Source organism: Haliotis rufescens, unplaced genomic scaffold (assembly GCF_023055435.1).
Source record: "Haliotis rufescens isolate VD_foot unplaced genomic scaffold, xgHalRufe1.0.p SCAF_4, whole genome shotgun sequence".
In the NCBI taxonomy this organism is placed as follows: Eukaryota; Metazoa; Mollusca; class Gastropoda; order Lepetellida; family Haliotidae; genus Haliotis; species Haliotis rufescens.
Genome location: NW_025964112.1, coordinates 55,682,803 through 55,705,356, shown reverse-complemented (window position 1 = coordinate 55,705,356; position 22,554 = coordinate 55,682,803). Strand labels below are relative to the sequence as shown.

Here is a 22,554-nt window from a genome sequence, read left to right as displayed (position 1 = left end):
ATGCTGCTGATTGTGTCGTCATACAATGGTGGTGTGATCGTTGTTTGACCATCTTCCCGAGGCAAGAGTGTTAACTGACTTTAAAAGTCCAGTTTCTACCCTTGCCGAACTAGGCTGGAATTCCTGGGCTCTATCGTAGCGCCACCAGTGGCTATTACGAGTTATGTCCCTTCTGAGCCTCTCCTTTAGATCAATCAGATTCCACCTCTAGTATCACTTGCATTTACTTGAAACAAAACAGTGGCGCCCAGCCAAGACGATCTGATCGATAATCAAGGTCTATATTGTGTTAAAACGGGTCTTACATCGAGCGATGCGTGAGCACCTTGATTAAAAACATGAAAAGATTTGGAAAATATCTGTTGACAACGAGTTAGCGGTGCACTTTCTTTGCAAAGATCTTTGGGAAGATGTGTTTGACTGGCCCATTCTCGAATACACGCCCATGGTATATAGCTGGAATTGCTGACTGCGGTGTAAAACCACATTCACTCACTCAAAAATATGCACAAATTGCGATATTTGTTTGCTTTGTTTTTAAACTTGTACCACGACGCAATCTGAGAAATAATAGTTCCTAACGTGGTAGTTCTCTACAAAATGATATTGACAGTTGTTTGGGCTTTGACAATCGGATAATGGACGTTATTGTTGTATCCAGGGCAACTAGACACATCCATGTGCGCGAGTGTAAACTGCGGGCAGAGCGGAGTGTGTGTCAACAATGGGAAAGCCACTTGTGTCTGTCAGCCCGGCTATGTCGGGGACACCTGCCAACTGAAGCAGAGCTGTAAGTACCAATAACAATAACAATAACAATATCAATAACACACTGGAAACGATGGCCTAGCTGTCCATGCCGGGATCCTGCGATCGTGGGACGAATCCACAATCGCCGATTGAGACTGCATCACTTTGAATTGTCCTCTCATTTACAACTGACACGTATCTTAACGAGCGGTGTTAAACCCAACTCACTCACTCACACTCAGGGTAAAAGATGGATTCCGCTGTCTTAACTGGCACCAACAAGCCATATTTACTGTACTGGTTCGGTGTTTAGTACGAATTCCACGCCGGAATATGATTTGTAGAGTTGTGTCCCTTTGGTGTTCCAGGATCCTTTGATTGTGGGTTCGAATCCGAGCCTGTTTTTTTATCAGTGTTTTGTCAGCACCCTACCCACACTGGTGGTTTGTACCATAAAAAAAAATATCTGCATCTCTGCTTTCCTCCTACAATGAGCTGATGCTGTTAAACCCAACTCACTCATTCACTACCCCAGGAAACAGAACATCCTTATCTGCTCGGCACTGTTCACGTGTCGACATACACTAATGAGTGGGTGAGTGAGTTGGGTTTAACGCCGCTTTTAACAGAATTCCAGTTTCATCACGGCATAGCCGCTGAATTGAGAGGAAAGCCCGAATGAAAGAGATGCAGGTCTTAGACGTTTACCAATTTAATGAAACTTACGAGTACAGGTATTGTGCTGACATACCTCGAAACATAATGGGGGCGAAGCGGGATTCGAACCCACAATCGTATGTTTCTCTGCACAGTGAATTTGCGCGCCTTATTCGACTGGGCTACGACATTCTCTAGCCTGTCCCTAGCAGCAAATGTTGGCACGGGTGGCCCAGTCGTCTGAGGCGCCGCGATTCGCTGTGCAGAGTTGCGTCCCTTGGGCACGCCAGAAACCTATGATTGTGGGTTCGAATCCCGGTTCTCCCCGATTATGTGTCTAGGTTTGTCAGCACCATACCCGTGCTCGTGGGTTTCACCGAAGTGGTAAACGTCTGAGACCTGCATCAGTTCGGACTTTCCTCCCACATTAAGCTGACACGCCGCGATATAACTGGAAAACTGTTAAAATGTGCGTTAAACCCAACTCACTCTCTCACCTAGCAGCATAACCTGTGAGATAGCCACGCTTGACAGACTGAGTATTCCTGGATCGAAAATGGATGACCATAGATTCCCACGTGTAACATGAGTTCCCTATGTTGCAGACAACGTTGAATGTTTCGCCACCCGCATGTGTTTGAATGTGGACCCGCCTGTTGGTTACACCGGGGAACGTTATGTTCTTGGACGACAAGGCCTCAGCCAGTGCAGCCTCAATGGTGTCAGCAGCGCCATCACTCGGGGCGACAACATCCCCACCACCTGGACCGGCTCCTATATTTGCCTGAACCATGTCGACAACATCTGCGGGGATGTTGAGTCGACGACAGAGGTAGGTGTTCAATTGCTTCGCCTTTCTATGCGAATCTTGAAACTTGCCCTCTAACCCCAAATTTAGTAACGTTTATACTTTTCTTTATGTCTTTGGGAATGCCATCATATTTCATTTTGAAAAGGTTTACGACTGACCATGTTTTCCAGATGAATTTACTCTGTTATTTTAATAACCAGATTGGTTCGAGGTTGCAGACAAACGGATAATCAACCAACTTCCCCATTACATTCTTACTATATCAATTAAATATGATAGTTTTAATGAAATGAAAATTCAAATTGACAAACAAAGAAAGTAATTTAGCAGCGGTAAGAGTATTCGGCGTCACGACAGTCGTCACTTGTTGGTAAACATAACGGTCATTCGGTTGCGAGTTCAACTCCAAGCATTGTTGGGGCCACCTATCACAGTGGGGAGTTTGACTGGTGGCAGCCAACGGACTATCGCTGTGTGAGGAGCTTGCATCCATACATGCAATTGCCTCGTTACGTGACACAAGGTTGATCCAGGCAGATCACAGCATGCGGTATAAAGCATCAAAGACAGATAAAATTCATGCTACATAACATTACATATATATATGGTTTGGTGCATTATTGGTAGGAGTACTCTTATCAGAATTTAATTATATCATTATCATTATTTGTATCGGGCGACAAAGACTTCACAGCTGGGTAGATTAGGCTAATTTTGTTTGTGCTTGTCCACACTTCTGCCGGTTTTATAGAGCTAGCCTTCTGAGATACCAGGTGAGGTGAGGTGAAATTGGGTTTAACGTCGCGTCCAAGATTATTGCACTTATATAGCGACGTGCATGCACGTGTGTGTGTGTGGCTGCTTGTACTAGTCCGGACTGATGCCGATTTATAGTGCTAGCTCTCTGAGATACCATGCCGCAGTTTAACATGAATACCCCACTCAGACACAGTATACTGACTCCGAGCCGACCAGTCCTTGTTTTAGCCCCTTAATGTCGAGCGCCAGACAGGGTAACAACAAGTACCATCTTTTAACGTCTTTAGGTATGACGCGGCCGGGGATCGAACCCCGGACCTTCCGCTCTCCGGGGGGACGCTCTACCACAAGACCACGGAGGCGGCATCTGAGATACCAAGCGGCAGTTTAACACGGATACGGACCCCTTAATCTTTTGCTCTTTGAAGCAGCGTTAAACCCGCCTCACTCACTCACCACAGCCGGTTTCAAACTATGAACTCAAATATATGACCTTTATTTACAGAGTGACAGAACCATCACCCGGGCCCGGAAGGTGATGATTCGCCAGAATAATCTGCGGACAATGAACGACATCATCTTCACCGCCTACTGCAGATACGACTCTTCGGGGACGATCACTATTGATAAGACAAACATTTCACCAAAGTGAGTGCATAACTGTGATGTATCTTCTTGCAGGATTTGGGTTGGTTGTTTTGTTGTTTAACGCCGCACTCAGCAATATTCCAGCTATATGACGGCGGTCTGTAAATAATCGAGTCTGGACCAGACAATCCAGTGATTGATATCATGACCATCGATCCACGCAATTGGGGATCGATGACATGCATCAACCTGAGCCTGACCACCCGATCCCGTTAGTCGCTTTTTACGACAAGCATGGTCACCTTTAACGGCAAGCATGGGTTGCTGAAGACCTATTCTATCCCGGAATCTTCACAGGTCTGCAGGATTTGGGGGAATGGGTGACCTTGTCTAAGACCCGGCAATTCGCTGTGAAGAGTTGTTTCTGTGTTTGTCAGCACCATACCCCTGCACGTGGGGTTCACTAAAGTGGTAAACGTCTGAGACCTGCATAACTTCCGACCTTCTCCCACATTAAGCCGACTCCTTGTGATATGACTGGAATACTGGCCAAAGCGGTGTTAAACCCTAGTCACTCACTCACTCACTCTCTAAAAGTAATGTTTTTCATATAAACATATTCTGTACTCACTCTTGAAGGATTGTTAAACTTGAAATTAAAGCGCTATCGTGTCACTGGATTGTCTGATCAAGACTCACTAACACTAGAATATCTAGACAAGACTCGATTCTTTATAGTATGAGTGGCGGATGCTTCCAGTAGAGCAGGCAATCTAACCCTTTTCGCGAACACCTGGTGTCTGAGTGAGTGACTAGGGTTTAACGCTGCTTTGGACAATATTCCAGTCATATCACAACGAGTGGCTTAACTGATTTTCAGAGATCCATTCATGTCATTTTAATCATTATTTAGGCTTTAACGTGCCAAGGAGTCTGTTTCGACAGGCAATCGAGGCGTTGATGTTTCTGAGTTACCTAGGTACATCTTAGATAGAGCGAAACCTTTGAAGACCAACGGTAGGCTTTTTAAACGATGTTAAAGTCTAAAAGAACACCCGGTGCTTTCATATAACTGTAGTTAATCTGTCATGGCATGTCACCATGGTAATATGAAAGAATCGAGTGCTCTTTAACTTCTTTTGAAAAGTGTGTATCGAGGTGTCCGTAGTTCGAGACAAACAGAGTATAGATAGTAGACCACCGTGACGATGAGTATTTGACAGGACCTTGCAAAGCAATTATCGAACACCCAGGGCATTTATTGTGTGCGTAATATGAATGGGTATGAAACGCCTCCAAATCCTATTAAACGATATTAATGATCTTCAAGCGTGTTCTTTGTAAGCTATTGGTGAGTGTCTTTGGGTCACGACGGATAGTCGGCCCTGTGTAACCTGTCCTCAACACAAGTGTAGACTGTTTTCAAATGCTCGATGTCGACAATAGAGAGAAGCACACCCTTGCTTAATTTTATATCTATATAGCTTAACGATGTTAATAATGTGCCCTGTATCCTCATCCTCAACATTACGATGATGATGATGATGATGACTGAAATAAAAAATGCATCATCATCATCATCATCATCATCATCATCATCATCATTATTATTATTATTATTATTATTTTTATTATTATTTTGTACAGTCCTCCAGGGTTAATCCTCGTCAACCAAACTAACAACATCAACGCAGCCTATGTGTTCGTGGTGAATCCGGCAACCGGGAGAGAGGTGACGTCGACGGGAGTTGCCGTCGGGGAGGAGGTGTGCTTTGCTTTCGTCATCGAGGCAACAGGTGTGTATCTACTTGTGTTTGAGTCGACGTCGACGTGGGGAATCCGGCGCAGAACATACGCCAGTGACGTCATGCTTGTCTTCAGTATGAGTGTCGGGTGTCTCCCGCTAAATATAAAGTTGAAATAGTACCGATGCGAAGTTATTTGTAACTCAGTATTTTACCATGAATATTCTGGTTGAACAAAAACAACAACAAAAGCAACAACAACAAGGAAAAGCAAAAAAACAACAACCAAAAAAACAAACCCCAAAACAACAACAAAAAAACATCCCCCCTTCCCTCCCTACGGCAGTGATCGTTGTTCATGCTCTAGTCACCGGATTGTCTTGTCCATAATTACAGACCGCTGTGATATAATTTGAATATATCTGATCGCAGCGTAAATCAATATTACTGAGACAGCGTGCCTCACATCAAACCAGGGCTACAAACCTTTTATGAAATTCACCCGACAGTGCGTATGCATCATTTGTGGAAAATAGCATACGTTCATCCAACACACAAACTCTAAATATCATCCATGATATATCTGGCATCAGTAAAACCTGGTTATGTCACATGTACACTATGTCACACCATAGTACCGGACTGTACAAAACATATCATCATTGACTGTGAAGGACTCATACAACAGAGAAATCAGATGTGCGATAAACTTTCTTCACTCTGCATATAAACGATTTTATTAACTTTTGTGACCAGGATGACAATGCAATGTTGAACTGTTTGCTTGGAGGGGATCACAACACCTTATGTCGTGTTGATTTTAGCACTTGGATACGATTTGTGTTGGTTGTCTCAAAGTTTATACATATTTGCAGGTTACACATCAAACAAAGCATGTTCACAAGCTCCTACCTAGAAGGACATTGTATTCATTTTTTTTGTTATCTGCGTTTTGTTCACTACAGGTCATCTATGATTTGACCTAACTTACTGTCATATGTACTCTTCAATTATTGGAGGAAATAAAGAATGTCTGTCTATTATGGAATGTACAGATATAGTGGAAAGGGCTTCTGTCGGTGTTTCGATCCGTAATACCGAAAGACATTTGACCTCACCTGACGTCTAATGACTCAAGCGGGTGGCATGTCGGATAAGCCTTCATGTGGTATGACTAGCGCATACCATGAAATGTGGTCAAACTGCTTAATACGATGCCATTAACCACTTTGACCACATTTCATGGCATGCGTCATCTACACCACATGAAGACGTATCTGAAATGGTTAATACGATGCAACTAGGGGCGGTCGGGTAGCCTATTGATTAAAGCGTTCGCTCGTCACGCTGAAGACCCTGGTTCGATACCCCACGTGGGTACAATGTGTAAAGCCCATTTCTGGTGTCTTCCATCGTGATATTGCTGGAATATTGCTAAAAGCGGCGTAAAACCATACTCACTCACGTTTTGTGTTTCAGGTTACACTTCACTCCGCCTGGAGAGTGTGGTCGCGAACGACCAGTTGAACCCAGTCACAACATATGGGATTCTGGATGAGGGGTAAGCTGGGTGGGCATGCCCACGGTAGGGGCATGGCTCACGTAACGATATGTCTATGGTTTGAAAGGTTGGATAAGTCAGTCGAATTATCAGGAATCAAACGACATAACTAACATTTATCATCCAAAAGTGGCACCCACAGGAGATATCGCTTGGATGAGATCAAGCGATATCTAAACTGTAGATAACGCTGAGATGAAATTACATCACAATGCTTAGCAGACCATTGTGACGTCACAATCAAATGACATCACTAATGGCTCTGCTACTAAAGCTGTTAGCAGTACTTTTACACTGAAGACACTCCTAATCACTGTCTACAAATTGAAAAAGTTGGAAGAATGATGTTGGATGATAAATAAAATCTCAGCCTCGTGTCTATTGATATAAAAAATCAACACTCGTTGATAAAAGTGGAAAAAAATCCTCGGCAAGCCTCGGCGTTTTCCAACTTTAGCAACTCGTGTTGATATATTTGATATCAAAAGACACTCGGGAGAGAGTCTCTATTTAGACTGGGCTACAGTGAACGAAGCACTTTATGTGGAGAAATGAATAATTACAATCACTGATCCCAATACCACTTGAACATCGGTTTAAGAATCCGGGGAGAAATAGAACCACCAGCCCCCCGTGCTTGTCTAAGAACTGACGAAAATGAGAACTGGGCGTTTGTGTGTCATCATACCCGAACAACATGTTACCCACTCATGCTATCAACCCCTAGTTTCCCTGCCCGGGTTATGTTCGGCTGCTTTGCTGTCTAGTATGTGTCTGACTGCGCCGCAAATATGTCGAACAGAGTTGCGTCCCTTAGGCGAAACAGGAACCTATAATCGTGGGTTCACAACCCTGTTCGCCACAAATATGTTCTAGGCTTATCACCACCATGCTCTTTGGTTTCACCAAACGTGGCAAACGTCTGAGACCTGCATCACTTCGGGATTTCCCCCCACATTAAACAGACACACCGTGATATAACTGAAATATAGGTCAACGCGGCGTTGACCCAACTAACGCACTCTCTGTGTTCCAGGTGTCCGGTAAACGGTACCGCTAACGTGGTCAGCAAACTGCCCTTCTTGCCAGACACGGCCGACAGGAGGAGGATCTACTTCTGCATCAACGCATTCGCCTTCAGAAACAGCCTCACGGTCGGCTTCAGATTCCAACTGTCATTCTGCACAGGCACTGACCCCGTCTGCAACCCGGTAGGTCGACCAAAACAATCTGATACCTCCAGCTAGTGGTAAGTTAGCCACGTGGTCAAGGTGTTTGTCCGTCACATAGTTTGCAAGGGATGACAACGTGCTACAGTATGTTAAACACGTTCATGAGGACTCCGAACTTATAATATTACTTTTAGTTTGCTTTTAGCAGACGGGGTAGTTATTCACGGTCAGGTAGCAAGTATACAACGCTTTAACAAGCAAGGCTTTAATAGCTCGTTTGTAAGAAGAGGGTGGCCCAGGCGTCTAAGGCGCCACAATTCGCTGTACACAGTTGCGTCCCTTGGGCACGCCACAAACTTATTATCTTGGGTTCGAATCCCAGTTCGTCCTGATCATGTTTCTAGGTTTGTCAGCACCCAACCATGCTCGTGGGTTTCACCGAAGTGGTAAATGTCTAAGACCTGCATCACTTCGGGCTTTCCTCCCTCATCAAGCTCACACGCCGTGATATAAGATGAATAGAGTTCAAAGGGCCGTTACAACCCACTCACTCACTCACTTATTTGCAAGAATCATAAAGTCGTTTTAACATGGTATGTAATGGGTTTTATCGACCTATATTACAATAGTAGTCGCCTGCAATACAGCTAGATTAGGTCTGAATAACAAGCGGTCATTGACAACAATATTGAAAATATTGCTGAGACTTAAACCCATCAGGGGTAGATGGCCGCGGGGGGTGCTTACCAGCGAACATAGCGCGTTTGACGACAAAGACTGTAAGACTAGTATAATCACTGGACTGGACTAGTATAATAACTGGACTGGACTAGTATAGTCACTGGACTGGACTAGTATAATAACTGGACTGGACTAGTATATTCACTGGACTGGACTAGTATAATCACTGGACTGGACTAGTATAATCACTGGACTGGACTAGTATAATCACTGGACTGGACTAGTATTATCACTGGACTGGACTAGTATAATCACTGGACTGGACTAGTCCAGTCCAGTGAATATACTAGTCCAGTCCAGTGATTAGACTAGACCAGTCGTCACACGTTTGAAGATGTACGTGAATTTGTACATCGTCACGTGATATTGATGAAGGATAATACCACAAAGCCGTCATAATTGACATCTGGTGTCAAGTAATCAGTCATTGGAAGATGCAGTAATTGCAACATTGGACGAATAGTTCTAGAGGGATATACAGGCCTGTACTTAACAAATAAATAAAACATTACATTGTTTGTAGTACAAACAAAATAGTGTGTAGCATAATACACCACGTACAATGCTCCGAGTGTAGTCAAGTTTGTCAAGATTGGGATACGTCCGAAAATATAGGTCAATTGGCAGGCGCACTAGAGTTGACTATTTAGTAAATTTAGCTACATGTATTGCACTGTTTATATGAAAGCGAAAAAAACCTTTCCATATTCATAAGAAATATCTCTGCCAAAAGCAGAGTCCGTTGTACGATTCCGACTACAGCATAAGCATGTGTTTATGAATCACTATCAAATAGTGATGACACCAGGTGTTCGACAAAAGGTGAGCGTAAACCCCGACGGTTGTGCCCACCACAGACACATGTAAAGGCAAGTCAGTTGTTCACCTGTAAAACAACCCGGAAACATGTAGTACAAGTCAAATAGGGAATTGTGGTATGGAGCCCGCTATGGAGGTATATATTGGGTGTGTATTAGGTGGTTGTGGTTGTGGTTGTGGTTGTGGTTGTTGGTGAGGGTGTGGTTGTGGTTGTTGTTGTGGTTGTGGTTGTTGGTGAGAGTGTGGTTGTGGGCGATGGTGTGGGTGTGGGTGTGGGTGTGGGTGTGGTCGTAGGTGTGGGTGTGGGTGTGGGTGTGGTCGTAGGTGTGGGTGTGGGTGTGGGTGTTGGTGTTGGTGTTGGTGTGGGCGATGGTGTGGTAGGGGGTGTGGGTGTTGGTGTGGGCGATGTTGTGGTAGTGGGTGTTGGTGTGGGTGTTGGTGTTGGTGTTGGTGTTGTTGTTGTTGTTGTTGTTGTTGGTGTTGGTGTTGGTGTTGGTGTTGGTGTGGTAATGGGTGTGGGCGATGGTGTGGTAGTGGGTGTTGCTGTTGGTGTTGGTGTGGGCGATGGTTTGGGTGTGGGTGTTGGTGTGGGTGTGGGTGTTGCTGTTGGTGTGGGTGTGGGTGTGGGTGTGGGTGTGGGTGTGGGTGTTGGTGTGGGTGTGGGTGTTGTTGTTGTTGTTGGTGTGGGTGTGGGTGTGGGTGTGGGTGTTGGTGTGGGCTATGGTGCGGTAGGGGGCATGGGTGTTGGTGTGGTAGTGGGTGTAGGTGTTTTGGTGGACGTCGGTGTGGTAGTGGTAGTGGGTGTGGGTGTTGGTGTTGGTGTGGGCGATGTTGTGGTAGTGGGTGTGGGTGTTGGTGTTGGTGTGGTTGGGGGTGTGGGTGTTGGTGTGGGCGATGTTGTGGTAGTGGGTGTGGGTGTTGGTGTTGGTGTGGGCGATGGTGTGGTAGTGGTTGTGGGTGTTGGTGTTGGTGTTGGTGTGGGCGATGTTGTGGTAGTGGGTGTGGGTGTGGTTGTTGGTGTGGGCGATGGTGTGGTATTGGGTGTGGTTGTGGTTGTGGGTGTTGGTGTGGGCGATGGTGTGGTAGTGGGTGTGGTTGTTGGTGTGTGCGATGGTGTGTGCGATGGTGTGGGCGATGGTGTGGTTGTGGGTGTGGGTGTGGTTGTTGGTGTGGGCGATGGTGTGGGCGATGGTGTGGGCGATGGTGTGGTAGTGGGTGTTGGTGTTGGTGTGGGTGTTGGTGTGGGCGATGGTGTGGTTGTGGTTTTGGGTGTTGGTGTTGGTGTGGGCGATGGTGTGGTTGTGGGTGTGGGTGTGGGTGTGGGTGTTGGTGTGGGCGGTGTTGTGGTCGTGGGTGTGGGTGTTGGTGTTGGTGTTGGTGTGGGCGATGGTGTGGTTGGGGTGTGGGTGTTGGTGTGGGCGATGTTGTGGTAGTGGGTGTGGGTGTGGGTGTGGGTGTGGTTGTTGGTGTGAGCGATGGTGTGGTAGTGGGTGTGGTTGTTGGTGTGGGCGATGGTGTGGTTGTGGGTGTGGGTGTGGTTGTGGGTGTTGGTGTGGGCGATGGTGTGGTAGTGGGTGTGGTTGTTGGTGTGGTTGTGGGTGTTGGTATGGGCGATGGTGTGCTTGTGGGTGTGGGTGTGGGAGTTGGTGAGGGTGGTATGGGTTGTGGGTGTTGGTACGGGCGATGGTGTGCTTGTGGGTGTGGGTGTGGGAGTTGGTGAGGGTGGTATGGGTTGGGGTGTTGGTATGGGCGATGGTGTGCTTGTGGGTGTGGGTGTGGGAGTTGGTGAGGGTGGTATGGGTTGTGGGTTGTGGGTGTTGGTATGGGCGATGGTGTGGGTGTGGGTGTGGGAGTTGGTGAGGGTGGTATGGGTTGTGGGTGTTGGTATGGGCGATGGTGTGCTTGTGGGTGTGGGTGTGGGAGTTGGTGAGGGTGGTATGGGTTGTGGGTGTTGGTATGGGCAAGGGTGTGCTTGTGGGTGTGGGAGTTGGTGAGGGTGGTATGGGTTGTGGGTGTTGGTATTGGCGATGGTGTGCTTGTGGGTGTGGGAGTTGGTGAGGGTGGTATGGGTTGTGGGTGTTGGTATGGGCAAGGGTGTGCTTGTGGGTGTGGGAGTTGGTGAGGGTGGTATGGGTTGTGGGTGTTGGTATGGGCGATGGTGTGCTTGTGGGTGTGGGAGTTGGTGAGGGTGGTATGGGTTGTGGGTGTTGGTATGGGCGATGGTGTGCTTGTGGGTGTGGGAGTTGGTGAGGGTGGTATGGGTTGTGGGTGTTGGTATGGGCGAGGGTGTGCTTGTGGGTGTGGGAGTTGGTGAGGGTGGTATGGGTTGTGGGTGTTGGTATGGGCCTGGGCGAGGGTAGGCTATACAGTTAGTACACGTCTAGACGTTGCTTGAAACTAAAACAAGTTCTGATTCTGTTTGGATAACAGCTCCATGTTTGATTGCCATACCTAAAGATAAAACTCGTCAAGTCAAACTTAAAGACTGTAAGATATGAAGTAACACGTGACCTAATTACGTCACAAGAGACGTCTCGCTCTGCACACGTCATCAGTACATTATTCTGATGACACACAACAGTGTAATCCAGTGAACATTTCTATGATCAAAGTCAGAGGTTGAACTATTATGTACGGCTCAAGCATTTTCAAAGTAGTAAACGTCCAAGACTCGCATCACGCATAAATTTGTAATGCTGTTCCAAGCAGCGTAAATCTCACTCACTCACTCACTCACTCACTCACTCACTCACTCACTCACTCACTCACTCACTCACTCACTCACTCACCCCATCCACCCACAAACCCACCCACCCAAAGCCCACTCACTCATTCACTCACTCACTCAAAAAAAGCTCACCCACCCACAGCCCACTCACTCACTCACTCACTGACCCATCCACCCACAAACCCACCCACCCAAAGCCCATCCACCCAAAGCCCACTCACTCACTCACTCACTCACTCACTCACTCACTCACTCACTCACTCACTCACTCACTCACTCAAAAAAGCCTTTCAACCCAGAGCCCACTAACCCACTCACTCACTCACCCATCCATCCACAAACCACCCACCCAAAGCCCACTCACTCACTCATTCACTCACTCACTCTTCGTCTGTATTTCAGTACACCTGTACTGGTGGCAAAGCGTCATACGGGCGGAAGAAGCGGGCGTCAGGGGAGACAACCGAGATTCTAGAAACAACAATAGTCATCAAGGAAACACCAACAGCAGCTCCCAGAACAGGTAACCAGGGCCTAGTCTCTCGCCTTGCAATGTGTGCACATCTTAAATATATTTTGCATCCTAATGTTTTTGTTCTTGTGGAGTGAAGGCCTACAATTAGACAAAGCTTAAATTCTCGTTTCAACCTTTCTAAATGCTCTGAGGATTGACATTTTTTTCGAATCTGTGATATTCTATTCTCTTATAAACATGACAGTGGCACTTTGGCTTTTCAAAGCCTGCTTGCTTTCAGCAATCTCGCAGCTATTCGCGGCGATCGGGTATTAGTGGCAGTGATAGTACTTGTAGTAGTTGTAGTAGTAGTGGTGGTAGTAGTAGTCGCTGTAGTAGTAGTTGTTGTGGTAGTTATGTCAGTAATACAGTAGTAGTAGTAGAAGTAGTAGTAGTAATAATAATAAAGGCAGTAGTAGTAATAGTAGTAGTAGTGTTAGTAGTAGAAGTTGTAGTAGTGGTGATGGTAGTAGTAGCTGTAGTGGTAGTAGTTGTAGTAGTAGTAGTAGTCGCTGCAGTGGTACTTATGGTATACAGTAGAGGTAGTAGTAGTGGTGGTTGCGGTGGTGGTAGTAGTACCAGTAGTAGAGATGGCGGTCGTGGTAGTAGTAGTAGTGGTGGCGGTAGTAGTAGTAGTGGTTTGAGGTAGAAGTAGTAGTGGTAGTAGTTATAGTAGTAGTGGCGTTGGTAGTAGTAATGGTGGAGGTGGTGGCGTTGGTAGTAGTAATGGTAGTAGTAATTGTTGTTGTAATAATAGTCGCTGAAGGGGTGGTAGTAGTTGTAGTTGAAGTTGAAGTAGAGCCAGCAGTAGCTGCAGTCGGTAGTAGCAGAAGGTATTTGATGTTGTGGTCGTGGCGGAGGAGTCGGATGACTGAGGAACGTTGTGTATATAAATCCTTGAAGTATTGATCAAGTTTTTTAGGGGTGACACGTCGTAACTACACTCTCGACTGGAAGAAAGGACGATGAATATTAACCCCCCCCCTTGTTTTATTCCAGACGGTAACTCTGAATCATCCCCGTCAGTGTGTGAACTAACATCCAACATCGTCGCAGCGTTAGCAACTTTGGCAGTCCTAGCCGCCATCTTGCTGATCCTGACACTGGTCCTCCTCCTACGTTCAATGAGATCACGCGATAACTCACGAGACAATTAGTGCCATGCTGGAATCTACGAGCAGCAGGACACGTTAAACATTATTTAGACATTTAATATGAGAGACGAGACTAAACCTAAACGCTCTTCCCGTCGTTGTTTCTGTTGTTTATTCTTTGATGTCAAAGTATTTTTAAGTTCTGGTAAAAAATGTCTTTCAACTTATGTTTACCGAGTTTGTGCTGAGACTAAACTAGGTTTTACCTCCAGCCGGTTGTAGAGATACCAAATTATCCATATTTATTTTTTAGGACGTGTTTATTGTTTAAGTATTGAATTTTCCCTTTTTCAAAATTGTCATTTTTGACATCCCAAGTTCGCGATCATTTTCACCACGGATCAGAGTAGAATTCGCCATGACATTTCAACTAAAGTGACTGGGCCATACAACTTGTGGTTAATCCATGTAAACTAAACAGCTCGAGTCTTCTATAACGGTTAAATCCCCGGTATCCATGTACTAGGTCCCGTTTCACAGAGCCAACTTAGCGCTACGACTGGCGTAAGTCTATAGTAAATAAAGTATTGGAGTTATGGCAGTCGTACGCTTCGTTCGCTACCCCAAGGGGGTCTCTGTAGACAACTTGTTTGTAATTATTCAGAAGTGTTAGCTTTGTTAAATCTGCTGTTCTGAGACAATTCACGTGTACATTTTAATACCTGTATGTAGGAATTTTCATGTTGCACTGAGCTTCAAGACAGAAAAAACATGATTTCACAATCACAGCTGTCAAAAATCGGAGGCTGTTTTAATGCTGTGCATTTTTCTTTATAAAAGATCTCTGCGTGGATAATGTATGTTCTTAAAATAAAGCGATCACGTTTTCATACAAAAGTGTTCTACTTGTTGAAAAGAACTTTTACCACTCACTATCATATGCGTATATAAAGAGTGAAACTTGGTTGATGCATGTCATCGTATCCCAATTGCGTAGATCGATGCTCATGTCGTAAGCTGGAATATTGCAGAGATCGGCGATAAACAGCAAACAAACAAATAAACAAACATACAGTGAAATCCCGTTAGTCAGGAAACTCTTTCTCCGGACGACTGCAATGTCTTCATACACACTGGCGTTTACTCAATACTCGACAATCCGGACATGTGGTAGTCAGGACAATTCAACAGGTTCCGTCCTCATTAACGGAGTTACACTATAGCTATCATAAAAAAGGAACAACTTTGCTTCAATACGAAATTCAATATTTTTATTTGAAATGAAACGAAACTACAATTACAGTGCAAATGATATGTTTTTAGTTGTTTTCTTGAAATTATTTTTATAATAATTCCATTAATCTACTATCGTAATTAAATACATAATTCATGACCCTTTTGCAGATATTGCGCTTTCACAGGATGCCACATTCAGTACGTTTATCGAGGTAAATGTAGATCTGATATTTAAAAACTTTCAAACTTGCCGTTAAATGTAAATGTATGAAACAGTCTGATCATGTTATTGGCGATGACGGTAGACCAGGAACAGTGTTTGAGTAGGTAGTGAAACTGGACGCTAACAGCGTCGATGTGTGTGTCTTTTGATCCCTCTCCCAGACACGCTGCGTCAGATTACACCTTTGAACAGGAACCGGAAGTTGAACGCTCATTTCACACCGGAAGTGCTGAAGTAATTGCGTCCGGTGCTTGATGCAGGAAGAGTAGAACAACAGACAAGACGGAGACAATGAAATGATGTTGAGGGTGTTAGTAGAACGCACACGTGTTCGGGTCCACGAACAAATGGGAATAAAGACTGTGATATTACTCAACGCCTGTTGTCACATAGACGACGAAATGACAATTCCAGGTGAGTCGCGTCACCAGGTACGTCTGCCGTAATGGAGAGAGACAAAACACTTCACGGGTCTTGCACGCTTGAAAAACCTGGAAGAGGAAATAGAGAATATGCATCCATAAATGAATAAGGTAGCTTAGAATTCACAGTGTTAATATTCCCCTGAGAATTTGGCTGAAATATAATTTATAATCACTCTCAAAACTTGGACTAGTTCGTAGAATGGTATAGCTTTGCTATAGCGACAAGCTTTGTTTGTTTGTTGTTTAACGCCGCACTCAGCAATATTCTAGCTCTATGACGGCGGTTGTAGTTAATCGAGTCTGAACCAGACAACCATGTGAAAAACATCACGAGCCAGCGAGCTGACCACCCGATCCCGTTATTCGCCTTCTATGACAAGCATGGGTTGCTGAAGACCAATTTAACCCGGATCTTCATCTTACAGTATCTGCTCATCGTGTCTTCAAAGCCAAGAGTGGCATCGATTATGAACCCACCCTCTGATGCTTGTCATAATTTTGGTTGCCCTTCCCTATGTTTTTGTACATTTTTTTCTTGACCCTCCCTCCAAAAAGACAAACTACAGAAGCACGTTATGCTGTATTATAAAATGCCCATTTTAAACATGACCATCCCAAATGTATGTATTATTCTTAATGACCCTCCCCTAGGGACTGTCATAATTTTTTTATCGGTTCCTTAAGCCCACTACATAGCATGTTTTTGTGTCGAATGTAATACATTACCATCACTATTGAGTCAGCCCTGGAGATTTCGTCCCATCAGCTTCATAAAGAGGTAGTCATCAAAACTGAAACCGGATGCAACCAAGATTAATGTACAGCACAATACTTGACCCGAATCTGCCCCACATAAATCAGCTCTCTAAAACATACATGTCGACTGTATTAACGGGGGATGTCAGCACAAGGCATTAACTATAATTTCATCTTTCGGAAGCCTGCAGATCTATCAAATTGTTTATCACTGGAAAAGAAATAACATCGCTAATTGCCTTTAATTTGATTCAGTTGGCGTCTGGTCCCGTACGTGATTGAAAGGGAATACTAGTAGTCTTTATTCTGCGCTGAACTATGCGCTCTTGAAACAAGCCATTGCTCATTGTTCAATTTAGGACTTCCAGTGTACAGAATTATTTTATCCTATGACGGTACGGTTGTACGATCAGAGTCATGCAGTAGACTATAGTCATTGTCGCAACCTTTGGTGACGGAACCTTGTTAAAGTTGTTTGATCAAGGTTACAACACTCAAGGCCTCAAAAACTTTCGATAGACTCTATGGTGGACATGGGGAGCAAGTTCCAAATTTGATGCAACAGTGGCAAAAATGACAATTGACTTGCTTTTGCATGCGTTTGTGTGCCAGGATACGCTCACCTTTTCGCGAACACCTGGTATCATTTCATTGTGATTCATGAACAGCTGCTCATGATATAGTCGGTATCGTAAAACCTATTCTGCTTGTAGCAGAGATTTCTTATTAATATAGAAAGGGTTGTGACGCTTTTCTTTATTACCGTACCAGTTTGAAGCATACTCTACACACAAGTGCAACTAGAAAATGGTTAATAACCGTTTACTATCTTTTTCTTCGGACAATATCCATCTTTTCAAATCGTATCCTACGTTGAGTACTGTGCCATACTCAAATTAAAATACTTGTAAATATTGCATGGCAATAGTTATTTGATTTTCGATTGATCTGCTTCTGCAGCCTCTTGTCATCATACGATGACATCATGCATATGCATGCTACGCCCATCTTGGGGAACACACAGTGTTCAACCAGTTGTGGTGGTATTTGAGACATTTATCAACAATAGATCTATGATTTGTGTAGATATTCCACCAGGTACGTGGTCGATGGGGATGTATGAATATGAAAAGGTGAGGTCCTCAAATTATTTTCCAGGTATTTAATACCACCCCAACAACACAGAGAACATCCAGCTTCAAATGTCATGTAGCTCACCTATAGTCATCGAACCGGTGATCCAGAGACCGCTTGTTCCAAGCGCTGAAATATTCATTGCAGCTTTTCGGACATCCCTTGGCCCTAGACACCAGGGAACAAATCATTAATATCAACTAACGGTGTGACTGCGTAGTGTTTTCATTGGCAGATTAACAGTCGGGCACAGATGCTTCAAACCCCATTAGTGACCTTTACCATGTTTCCGGGGGATAAGGGGAATGACAGCTACGTCCGTTAACGTGAGAGTCAGCGACATCCACGTCGTCGGGCTGAGAATGATTTCAAATTTTTTCCCAGACATCTCTTCACTTTTTAGACAGATAATGAAATGAAATGACGCGCACTTATATCCAGAGTGAGTGAGTGAGTATGTTTTACGCTGCTTTTTGCAATATTCCAGCAAAATCAAAGAAATGAGTTTCACACGAATGTGCCTTCTTCTTTTTTTAGTCAGTCACATGTCTCAATAATAAATGAAAAAAAAAAGAAAATAGTTAAATAAAGAGCTAAACTTACTCATTAAGAAGAAAATAATTAAAGGAATGAGTTAATGCATCAAATTAGAAGACAATGTACAAATACAGGAACAAACGATATATATTGTTTAAATAGACAAAAAAACGTGCCTGGCAGAAGAAAGTATACGCCTGAAAGTGTGGTGGCTGAAAATGAAACAAGTAAGAAATGGTCATGTTTTGGACCTTAAGTTGCAGTGTTACGGCGACTGTTTGCAGCCTAAGAAGGTTTTGAGTTTGTAATGTTGTGGTGAAATCCAATTTTCAAGTGTATACTTACTTTGCCCTGCCGTAGAACAGTTGAATGAATGAATGAATGAATGAATGAATGAATGAATGAATGAATGAATGAATGAATGAATGAATGAATGAATGAATGAATGAATGAATGAATGAATGAATGAATGAATGAATGAATGAATGAATGAATGAATGAATGAATGAATGAATGAATGAATGAATGAATGAATGAATGAATGAATGAATGAATGAATGAATGAATGAATGAATGAATGAATGAATGAATGAATGGTAACTTCACTTACGTCCGGCAGATGAAGGCGCACAGGTCTTCCTTATCGGCGAATGGTTTATCCGCGTGTACGACAACCAGACAGACCACCATGAGTCCCACCACTGTACACCTGAGGTTCATGCTGACGTTATCTGAAACACAACACATACACCTGTACCAATCCATTCCGCGGCACCATCTATATACACCTGTACTAGCCTCGTCACTATCTATATACACCTGTATTAGTCTAGTAACTTTTTATATACACCTGTATTAGTCTAGTCACCATCTATATACACCTGTACTAGCCTAGTCACTATCTTTATACACCTGTACTAGTCTAGTCACCATCTATATACACCTGTACTAGTCTAGTCACCATCTATATACACCTGTACTAGTCTAGTCACCATCTATATACACCTGTTCTAGACTAGTCACCATCTTTTTACACCTGTGCTAGTCTAGTCACCATCTATATACACCTGTACCAGCCTAGCCACCATCTATATACATATATACTCGTCTAGTCACCATCATCTTCCCGAGGCAAGTGAGTTAACTGACTATAAAAGTCCAGTTTCCACCCTTGCCGAACTAGGCTGGTATTATGGAGTTACATTTTGGCTTGACTAACGAGTCTCTGCATAGTCCTATGAAAATCGCGCACCGAAATCGAAATCCGGTTCGTAAAGTGTCATGCAGATTTCGGTCGACTGCAGGATTTTTCAAAGCATGTGCACCGCTAACTCGTTGTCAACAGATATTTTCTAAATCTCACGTGCTCACGTGATTTGATGCACTTCGGGATGTAAGACTCGTTTTATCACAATATAGATCTTGATTATCGATCAGATCGTCTTGACTGTGCGCCACCGTTTTGTTTGAAGCAAATGCAAGTGATACTAGAGGTTGAATCTGATTGGTCAATAGGAGAGGCATGGAAAGGACATAACTCGTCATAGCCACTGGTGGCGCTACGATCGAGCCCAGGAATTCCAGCCAAGTTCGGCAAGGGTGGAAACTGGACTTTAAAGTCAGTTAACTCTCTTGCCTCGGGAAGATGAGTCACCATCTATACACACCTGTTCTAGTCTAGTCACACTCTATATACACACCTGTACTAGCAAAGTCACCATCTATATACACCTATAATAGTCTGGTCAATATCTATACACACCTGTAGTAGCCTAGTTACCATATATACACACCTGTACTAGCCTAGTCACCATCTATATACACATGTACTAGTCTAGTCACACTCTATATACACACCTGTACTACCAAAGTCACCATCTATATACACCTATAATAGTCTGGTCAATATCTATACACACCTGTAGTAGCCTAGTTACCATATAAACACACCTGTACTAGCCTAGTCACCATCTATATACACATATACTAGTCTAGTCACCATCTATATACACCTGTACTAGCCTAGTCACTATCTTTATACACCTGTACTAGTCTAGTCACCATCTATATACACCTGTACTAGTCTAGTCACCATCTATATACACCTGTACTAGTCTAGTCACCATCTATATACACCTGTACCAGCCTAGTCTCCATCTATATACACCTGTACTAGCTTAGTCACCATCTATATACACATGTACTAGTTTAGTCACCATCTAAATACACCTGTACCAGCCTAGTCACCATCTATATACACCTGTACTAGTCTAGTCACCATCTATATACACCTGTACTAGTCTAGTCACCATCTATATACACCTGTACTAGTCTAGTCACCATCTATATACACCTGTACTAGTCTAGTCACCATCTATATACACATGTACTAGTTAAGTCACCATCTATATACACCTGTCCAAGTTTAGGCACCATCTATATACACCTGTACTAGTCTAGTCACCATATATACACACCTGTTCCAGCCTAGACACTATCTATATACACCCGTAGTATCCTAGTCACCATCTATTTACACCTGTAGTAGCCTAGTCACCATCTATTTACACCTGTACCAGCCTAGTCACCATCTATATACACCTGTACTAGTCTAGTCACCATCTATATACACTTGTACTGGTCTAGTCACCATCTATATACACATGTACCAGCCTAGTCCCCATCTATATACACCTGTACTAGTTTAGTCACCATCTATATAAACCTGTACTAGCCTAGTCACTATCTTTATACACCTGTACTAGTCTAGTCACCATCTATATACACCTGTACTAGTTTAGTCACCATCTATATAAACCTGTACTAGTCTAGCCACCATCTATATACACATGTACCAGTCTAGTCAATATCTATATACACCTGTACTAGTCTAGCCACCATCTATATACACATGTACCAGTCTAGTCAATATCTATATACACCTGTACTAATCTAGTCACCATCTATATAAACCTGTACTATTCACTATCTATATAAATCCGTAGTAGTCTAATCACGATCGAGTCTATTTCTCGGTTACATACGCCTGTCACATTTAGATAAAAATGAACCAGTCTATTCGTTGGTTTTATTTACATATAATAGCAAAGCCCAATCCTGGTCTATATACACCTATTCTAGCCCGCGTACATTCGCTTGTACTAGCCCATTTCTCGCCTACATATACCTAGTCATCTGCTCTGTACACATGGACGAGTCCATTCCTCGCCTGTGAAGACCTGTACTAGCCTATTTCCCGCCTACATATACCTAGTCATCTGCTATGTACACATGGACGAGTCCATTCCTCGCCTGTGAAGACCTGTACTAGCCTATTTCTCTTTAATACGCGTCTCGGTTCATGGACCAGTTTACTCCCGGGTACGTTAACAAGTTAATTAGCTTCATCAGGGACCCACCACAACACCCTACCCACCCCATCCACACCCTATCACCACCACCACCACCCCACCCACACACCATTTGGCATAGCGGGTGTTCCCATTACCAATTGTTATTGTTATTGAGTATGTTCACGCTATCTGTAATGCTAGACATCGCAATCGAGAAGGTTGAAAGGACGTTAATGATGTCCAATGTGACACTCGCGTCTGATTAACCCAGATAAAGATAAAGCCAAACACAAAGACAGGTATTATTGTAACAATTAACAAAATGTGACCATACCTACCACGTTTCAACAAATACTCATATTACATATCCGGATACCAGTAGTTAATTAACAGAAATGTGAAATCATGTCCAGGAAACACTAATTAACTTACATCGGTGTTGATCTGAACGAGAACACGTGCGTCACGACTGCCTGCAATATGTGGAATGTTTAAGACAATATCCAGACACAACTAATGAATATAACAGACTCGCGTTTCCTGAGACATCTCAACCGAACAGGACTAACGGAACAATAGACCCGTATAGGTATATATCCTGTTTGTGTTTGGACACGAGGTGCTGTCTTTGTTGAGACAGAAGAGCATGTCCCGAGCATTGACACAAAATCACAGGGTATTCAATCACCGCAAACTCCAAACCCGACAAAATCACATATATCAACTATCGCTCCGCGGCAGTCGAACCAAATCGCCTAAATGACAAACGCGCTTTTACCCAGTTCTCCGTTCGGCGTCAAATCAGTTTTGTACTTAAGGAAAAAGAGTCATGAGCGTACCTTCAGTCCAAGGTTGTAATCCGGTTACCTCACCGCATTAACCAGCGGTAAACATCTTGTGCCAACCGTAGGGTACACAGTCTAGATAGTCCTCCCTCTAGTTGTTATCGAG

General features: G+C 43.8%; 1 protein-coding gene across 2 annotated transcripts in view; it reads left to right on the top strand.

The window, feature by feature from the left end:
• The window catches only part of LOC124115548, a 33,070-nt gene extending 18,239 nt beyond the window's left edge, over positions 1-14,831 (top strand). For both annotated transcript variants that reach the window (XM_048382449.1, XM_048382450.1), the window contains exons 6-13: positions 662-790; positions 2,013-2,239; positions 3,483-3,625; positions 5,213-5,361; positions 6,790-6,871; positions 7,908-8,082; positions 12,734-12,854; positions 13,845-14,831. In XM_048382449.1, coding sequence (XP_048238406.1) covers positions 662-790; positions 2,013-2,239; positions 3,483-3,625; positions 5,213-5,361; positions 6,790-6,871; positions 7,908-8,082; positions 12,734-12,854; positions 13,845-14,002 — 1,184 coding nt within the window. In that variant the 3' untranslated portion in view covers positions 14,003-14,831. The remainder of the gene's footprint in view (positions 1-661; positions 791-2,012; positions 2,240-3,482; positions 3,626-5,212; positions 5,362-6,789; positions 6,872-7,907; positions 8,083-12,733; positions 12,855-13,844) is intronic.
• The last annotated feature ends 7,723 nt before the right edge of the window (positions 14,832-22,554 follow it).